Source organism: Pyrus communis, chromosome 2 (genome assembly GCF_963583255.1).
Source record: "Pyrus communis chromosome 2, drPyrComm1.1, whole genome shotgun sequence".
Lineage (NCBI taxonomy): Eukaryota > Viridiplantae > Streptophyta > Magnoliopsida > Rosales > Rosaceae > Pyrus > Pyrus communis.
This window is the reverse complement of record NC_084804.1, coordinates 1641957-1650064: the sequence shown is the minus strand read 5'-3', so window position 1 is coordinate 1650064 and position 8108 is coordinate 1641957. Positions and strand designations below refer to the sequence as shown.

Sequence of the window (8108 nt, the reverse complement as noted above, 5' to 3'; positions counted from 1 at the left end):
GGGCCAGTTGGCAGGGTTGGTCAAGTTCTATCCTAAGAAGTAGTCCGGATAAATAGAAATGGTCAAGGAAGTCCTGGTGCGACCAGGATTCCCGACCGGCAAAAAATAAAGCCTCGAAAAAGGGGAAAATTCAAAGTCCTAGTGGGAGTAGGCTTGTTCGAGGTAGAGTTGAAACGGGACGAGGACTTCCAATCCAGATAAAGATGTAATTCGGTCTCAGGGAATGGGGTGCTATAAATACAAGAAATCATGCAATAGAAAAACCCCTTCAACTTAGCATACAGTTGCCCTGCGCAAAACCTCTAAAATACCTTGAGATTTTTTCCTTTTCTTTTTCTGTCGATACACCTTCAGTTTGGATAAACAGCACTGTGGAGGCACCCGGCGAGCACCTTCAGTTTGGATACAGTTTGGATAAACAGCACTGCTGCCGCAGATCAGCCGACCGAGAAGCACCTTCAGTTTGGATAAACAGTACTGCGTCGAGGCCGACCGATTACCTATCTAAGTCTCGGTCGAGAAGGGTTTTCGAACCCTTGTTGGTAGAGGTCACCTTGCTAGCCTTCTCGGCGTAGTCAGGTGTTACGAATTGCGTTACTCGGCGTACTGGACGCCAAGCGATTTTATGATTGGATACTCGCAAGTAAGTTTCATGGTTCGGCATTCCGACGGCCGAACTACATTTACCATCAAGACATACATCACATTTGAGTACCTGTGCCCATATAGTTTGGTCTCGATTCGACGTGCTTATACTCTTACGAATATAATCACAGTGACCGAATCGGGCTCCGATTATTTGTGAACTCCGCAGAACTAGTAGCCTTGTCTTCAGGCTATAGAACCCAGAGACCGAGAGTGTTCCTTCCTCGGTCGCAATCGCAAGATAGAGAAGTCAACGACGCGCTCAACGCGACATCAACGAATTTTACTCCTCGGCCGAGCTCGGCCGACGAGTTGGCACGCCCCGCATTCAACCGAAGGACGTAGTTAGCTTATTAGTTACTCGGCCTGCGCGCCACGTAGGTTTTGTAATTTTTAGAGTCAACAAGAGGTTACAACCATTCAGCAAGGGTTAAACCTATTGAATGGTAGCCTTTAGTTGTCTATAAATAGGGTTGCTGTCAACTCCATTTCATTTATTGCTACTAATGGTATGTACCATTGAAAAAAAATATGCAACTTTTGAGTTAAAATTTTCTCAGAAGCATATTTGTCAAACTCCCTAAGTTTTATGGGAAGTTTTTATTTTTTATTTTTTATTAGTACTGTGTGGTTTTATAATTTGATTTTTATATATTATTTTTCTGCAGGCAGCACATACAGGTTGGTCTGATATGTCAATGAAGATTCTAGAACAGGTATGATATACCTGTCTACTAGATAGATCAAAGTGCCCTATATGTAATTACTCCCATCTTTATTGAGAATGATAATCTTGATATATATATATATTTGAAGTAGTATATCTGGTTTCCAGTTCTTACTCTCTTGTTTTGTCAGCCTTTTTACATAGGATTCATTAAAATTCATACTCTCTTAGATCTGGTTTCCTATATTTCTCCTCATCAACATTATGTTTAGATTCTTAACTAATTGCTAAGATTTTTCATATTTACCAAGTGTGTTTTTTTTTAATTTTTTTTAAAGTTTTCTTTCACCTTGTATTATTGTATGTACTGCTTAACATACCATGGCCTCTCTGTTGGAGATAAAATGTATATTTTCGTGCAGATCAGATATGTCTCACAAAATGGCTTGAATATATACTAGGGCCCAAAGAATGTGGGACCCAGGTACACTGAATTTTAAATTATTTATCAAATTTAAGCCAGAGTACAAAATTTAATTTATTTTCAAAGATTGAATTGGAAGGAATAGTTGAAAATCAAGAGTACGCAACGGATGATCAAAATACTAAACTACGAATAATACTTTATTAATTGAAACGAAGAGAATGTTACAAACCTGCCGAAATTGCTCATAATCTATAAGATGAGAAGGACTGCCACCGACCCCAAGCCGGAATAAGGGGCCGACGACTGAGGATTGTAGAGTTTAGGGTTTTTGGTTTGAGGAGAAAGGGTTGGGAAGAGAGAAAATTAGGTGTGTTGACAATCTCTAATTTAATTAATTTTTCCAACATGAATAAACCACTATTTTCATTGTCAAAGATGAATAGCTTATTAAGAAAATGTATTCTAATCCCTTGAAAAATGATAGAATCAAAAAAGGGAGACGTTTTCTTCATTTCTAATCCCCTCAAAATGAAAGATTATTCAACTATGCCTTCATAATACCTTGATTACATGGTTATATATCCAATACTAGTAGACCTAAAATGATGCAGTAATTTATAAGGGTAATGCTTTGTTGCAATATGTTTCAAAATGTCTTATTAGACGGTCAATTTGGACCACACATTTAAATGAGAATATTTAGTTAGTGATCTAGGTCAGCATTAACAGTGTGATAAAAAAAGAAGTTTATATAGGTGTATAGAGAATCGAGTAATTACCTGACAACTCCTTTAAAAGTGTTTTACAATTCTCTGCATATTATGGGTCGTATCTTAACTATAACATGAGACGTATATTAAATGATAAATGCTACATCTGCGATCAAGGTGCAGTTGAAAGGGAAAACCCGAAACCAACCGGAAGTCGTTAGTTCGTGATATGTTTCTTATATGTTATATATATTTTTAACTGCAAAATAATGGATGCTTGGACAGTCGGTGGTGGCCAGATTAGTATGACCAGTGTCTTGTTTTCTTCTGCTAGGAAGCAGGTTATCTGCTTATTCTTTTTGGTCTTCGTTTTTTCCTTTTAGTTGCAAAAGTTTATCTATTCGGTTTTTACTCAAATTTATTAGTTTATTTATAATGCTCATACAATCTGAAGGAATTGTTCTCTTTGTTTGTTTGGTAAAAATTGTGAAAAGGTTGAAAATCCTAGGTCAAAGGAAAATTCACTCGACGGCTCCAAATGTGGCTACTCTTTGTTTAAGTAAGTTGCAACCTCAAATCAATTGATTAGATCATCATGTACAACATGTTCTTCTTCTTTAGAGAAGACATGCTCAAATTTTAATAGGGTTTAGCGACGCCAACTTTTAAGATATCTACTATTTTTGTGTTGCCTTTAATAGACAAGTAGCAAATCACTTTGTGAAATTAAAAGATACTTACTGTTTTAGTTAGCATTTCATTTGTTTTTTGTTTGGGCCTATTTTAAAACTTATTTAGACATAATATATAAGAAATTCAACACCGTAAAAAATTAGTGTCTCTAGTATTATTATTTTCTAAAGATATTAACCATGTTTTAATCTAACAGAGGTTTAACTAAACTTCCATTAATCAAGAAATCAAAACTTGGCAAGAGGTGTTTAAGTTTGATGTAAGACAACCATTGAGAGTAATCCAAAAGGGATCAAAGAAAAACTTGGGAAAGGAATGATTTTATTCATTTAAACTCTTGGAAAAAATACAAAGAAAAAATAGATAACTTCCATGTCTAGTGCCTGGCAAAAGGACATGGACACAACTACTAGTGTAGACTCCAAAACTTGGAAAGGAAACCGCCATAACGTTTTGATCGACGAAGGGGAAGCATAAGAAACAATAGTAACGCGGTGTTGACTCAACCTCTTTTCTCATTGTCTCCAAAACCCACGTAATTATTTGTTATCAAGTCAATCAAGCTCTTTTTAATCTCTTCTCCCTTCTTCCTTTCCTCTCCTCTCTCTCTCTCTCTCTCTCTCTCTCTCTCTCTCTCTCTCACTCTATATGTCTTTGAATTTCTAAGCATGGATTTGGACCCACCATTTTACAAGGCCTACAAGACCCTTTTCGACAAAACCGTCGACAAAGCCAACAACATCAACAACAACAAGAAGGAGGAGGTGTTACAACAGCTTGTTATGGTGGAGGAATGTGAGCTGCCGCTGATCAATCTGGGGCGGCTGGAGCTAGGAGAAAAAGAGAGGGAGGAGTGCATGACGGACATAGCTAGGGCATCGCAAGAGTGGGGTTTCTTTCAGGTAGTGAATCATGGGATTTCAGGAGAGCTTCTTCAGAAGATGAAGAGTGAGCAAGAGAAGGTGTTCAAGCAATCTTTTGATAAGAAGAGGCAAGAGGACAAGTGCTTGAACTTTTTATCGGGAACTTACCGTTGGGGAACTCCTTCTGCCACATGCCTACGGCAGTTAGCATGGTCTGAAGCTTTTCACATTCCACTCAACGATACTTCTGCTACATCAGCTTCTGGTGTCAATTATACACTCAGGTAAAGATTTACAAACTTAGAGGTTAAATGATAAACAGTACCGTACGAAGGTTAAATGATACACTCAGGTACTATTGAATTTGAAGTAATCCTAATTGTATATCTTTGGAACCTCAACAGTGCCGTAACAATCCACTAAAACCATTGGAATCATCAATCAAATAAACAAGTGATGTTCTTACAGTTAATAAATTATGTACTATAAAAATCATTGAACATTTGACATTTTCTAACATAAAGATGAATGTATCACCGGAGCAATAGTTAGTAGTTTCAGTTTGATCAATTCGTTGAATTTCATTTCTGTATTTTGACATCTCTATACGGCATGATCTCCATCTTACTATTGCCTTTTTATGATAATTTTGTGTGTTATCATTGTTAAATTATATAATAGCAGTGTCACACACAAGTCTAAAGGTCTCCGATTTGAACCTGGCCAAATGCATACAATATTTTGATAAAGTTTTGCACAAAAAATTTATATATGGAAGGAAGTTGAAGTTCTAATAATAAAACTAATTGGCAATGGGAAAAATGACTCTCTGATTTGTCTTTATAATTTACATTAATTTGACCAAAAAACACTTTCTGATGTACATATATATTCTTAACATCCTCACCTCACGTATATATGGTCCTGTAGTTTTATTGCGTTTGATTTTTGCATACCCATGAATCCCTTGGAAATTGGAAAAGTTGATGAAGCCGACTGCTCAGTAGCTATGAGTGAGCTTGTGCATCACATGCAGTGGTTTAGGAACCACAAACTCAGTTTCAGAGATCTTGTGATTCAGTACTTCTTCCAAATTTCCAGCAACATTATATATACACACACGCACAGATACAGTGTGCAATGTACCCCTTTGTTCTAGATCGATCTATCAATTCTGACATATCTTCATCATAGACTGCCAGAATTGCTTCCCTGCCATGGACAAATTACAGATATATATAGCTTTGCTGTCATAGTTATCTACCTTACCTTTACTTGTGGTTGTAGAATTATTTATTAAGGCAAATTAAACTAATTATAATTATTTACTCCTACAGTTTTTATACTCTCAAATTAACCTGAGAAGTGAAACCCCTGTACGTAGTGCATGCATGGCCCCTCTCTCGTATATTACATACCTTCTCAGTCCTTTCCCAATTATTTATCATAATCAAGTATATATGCTACATGGCACTGACTAAGTCAATTTCTTCAATTATATTGGTATGTATCCAGCTCAACGATGGAACAATTTGCTACAACAGTTTCAAGTTTGGCACTGAAATTGGCTGAAATTTTGGCTGAGAAAATAGGTCACAAATCAACATTTTTCCAAGAAAATTGTTTTCCCGGCACTTGCTATCTTCGAATGAATCGTTATCCACCGTGCCCCATCCCTTCTGAGGTGTTTGGATTGATGCCACACACTGATAGTGATTTCCTCACAATATTGCATCAAGACCAGGTTGGCGGATTGCAGTTGATCAAAGACGATGAATGGATCGCAGTTAAACCTAATCCAGAGGCTCTAGTCATCAACGTTGGAGATCTATTTCAGGTCAATTTTCAATCTTTTGTTCACATCAGTATGTTTTTTCAAACATTTATACTGGATCATATTTGCTTACACAAATAAAGTGTTTATGGGTTAAAAATAGCATTTCACGTGTTTTTCGAAAGAAGCAACTGTTATGTACTGCTTCTACTTCTTCTAGTACTTAGTGTTTTTTCAGATTGCACTCTTGTATTTTTATTAAAAATTTGGTAACTTCTTATATAAATGCTTTTATTAAAAGCTCTTATCTAAAAACGAAGTTTAGATGACAAAAGAAGATCCTTTTTCTTATGTATATAATTAATACAAGTTACTTGTGTTATTTTTTATTAGTTTTATTATTTTCTCCTTTGCCTAGGCATGGAGCAACAATGTGTACAAGAGCGTTCAACATCGAGTTGTCACGAACATGCAAGTGGAACGATTCTCAACTGCATATTTCTTTTGTCCTTCATATGACACGGTGATACAGAGTTGCAGGGAGCCTTCTGTCTATAGAAAATTCAGCTTTGGGGAGTATAGGCGGCAAGTCCAAGAGGATGTTCAAAAACTGGGTTCGAAAATAGGTCTTCCTAGATTTGTCGTATAATTAGTAATTAATTAAACCACTACAGATGAATTTTTCTAGTAAATTATTAGGCTATATGTCTCGATATATGTGGGGGAGAACTGATATAATTAAAAAAATGTTATGTATAATTAAGCTTAGCTTCATATTTTTTTTGTTTTTTTAAGGTTAGTTTTATATTAGAAATGGAACTTAAGGTTGTATAGCAGTTCAGTATAGTTAAGGGTTATCTTTGCTGTAATTAATTAAAGGTCTATTTGATATTCAGCGTGAATCCAAAATTATTAATCGATTCGTTTGGATCGATCATTGTAAGTTGTGATAATGAGAATGTAAGGATCAATCAATGTTGGTTGTTGTTTTACTTCTTTATATATTTTTTTTAGGCAACAAAAACTTCATAAGTAAAAGTACGTTGAAAAGTCTATGAGTTAGTTTGTAAGTGCTTTTAAATTATTGAAAAAGCTTTTGGACAAAATATTTTTGTGTTCCAAATTGCAAGAAGTATCATGTATTTCTTGTATAAAGCACTTCAAGTGCTCTTTACAGATGGTACGCACACACTCACTTTTAGAAAATTTGTTAAACTTTATACTTCAAAAATATCTTACAATATTCTGGCGAAAAATATATATGTTAGAATAAATTAGTGCAAAAGAGTTTAGTTTACTGCAGTTAAACCATTTGAATGTTATCACTGCAAACTACATACTTTGGAGCTGGAAAAAAAAATGATTCTGTTTAAAAAACCCTACCTATCCTTCTCGTGTTTCGACCGGATCTTTGCCGCATAGCAGCTGATTCCGGTCAGACGTGTGTTTATCCTTCTCGTCCTGAAGAGTTCTTCCTTATTTTGGTTTCAATTTCTCTCAAATCGCAACTATCTTAACGGTTCTCACACTTTGGATTGACGACTGGATCTAACTTTTTGGGTGAGATAGTGGTTGGGCTCGACATGGCACCAGGAACGCCACAGGATGAGCTTTGCACATCTATGAGAATCATGAGCATTACAACTTCTGAGCTTTAGTTTGCAAAACCTCAGTTTGAATTTGTTATATATTTTGTATATGTTCTACTATAACGTTGGATCTGTATTGGTGGCTCGTATGTAGTTTTTGTTATTTGGTGGTGGAATCAACGGTATTTTATGCATCGTTTTGTTCGTAATTATTTTCATATCTTTTAGCTTTGCGTTATTGTTCATACAAACATGATTTTGAGATTGATCGCAAGCAAAAAATTTATACTTACTTCTTGTTATTTGTGTTTTTTGTATCAAAGTTTGTTGCAATCAACCTAAAAATACTACAAGTTAATTTGAAAATACTTTTAAAATAACTGCAAACATTTTTGGTGAAGCGTTTCCTACATGAGTTACCTGCTTCTCCTTGGAAGCACTTCAAGTGTTTTAAAACTCAAAAATATTTTTTCTAAAAACGTTTTTAGCAACTTTAAAAGCACTTCTAAATAAACTATGCATGATTCTATGTTATATTGCTTATACATTGTAATAACCAAAGTACCCTCTTATACCCAAAGTGGTGGTCAAACCAAGCCAACTCTTACACAGCGACACGCCGTTTCACATATGGGTGTTATGCTAATCCGACGGCTGATATTTTTGGAAATCCAGATATGTTGACTTATTTTATTGCTTATATTTTATTTTAGTTGTCATTAAACGCGCTCCTGCTCTCG

General features: G+C 35.6%; 1 protein-coding gene across 1 annotated transcript; it reads left to right on the top strand.

The window, feature by feature from the left end:
- Window positions 1-1313: 1313 nt before the first annotated feature.
- LOC137724414 (gibberellin 2-beta-dioxygenase 8-like) lies at window positions 1314-6754 on the top strand. The gene is made up of 4 exons (XM_068463156.1): window positions 1314-1361; window positions 3810-4289; window positions 5521-5842; window positions 6198-6754. The coding sequence occupies exons 2-4, from the start codon at window positions 3811-3813 to the stop codon at window positions 6426-6428; spliced, it is 1032 nt and encodes a 343-aa protein (XP_068319257.1). The 5' UTR covers window positions 1314-1361; window position 3810; the 3' UTR covers window positions 6429-6754.
- Window positions 6755-8108: the final 1354 nt, after the last annotated feature.

Excerpts from the sequence above, each read along its gene's own strand:
- LOC137724414 (XM_068463156.1), top strand. The coding sequence starts at position 3,811 with ATGGATTTGGACCCACCATTTTACAAGGCCTACAAGACCCTTTTCGAC. Across the intron at positions 4,290-5,520 it reads GGTGTCAATTATACACTCAG|CTCAACGATGGAACAATTTG; the intron begins GTAAAGATTTAC and ends GTATGTATCCAG. Across the intron at positions 5,843-6,197 it reads ACGTTGGAGATCTATTTCAG|GCATGGAGCAACAATGTGTA; the intron begins GTCAATTTTCAA and ends TCCTTTGCCTAG.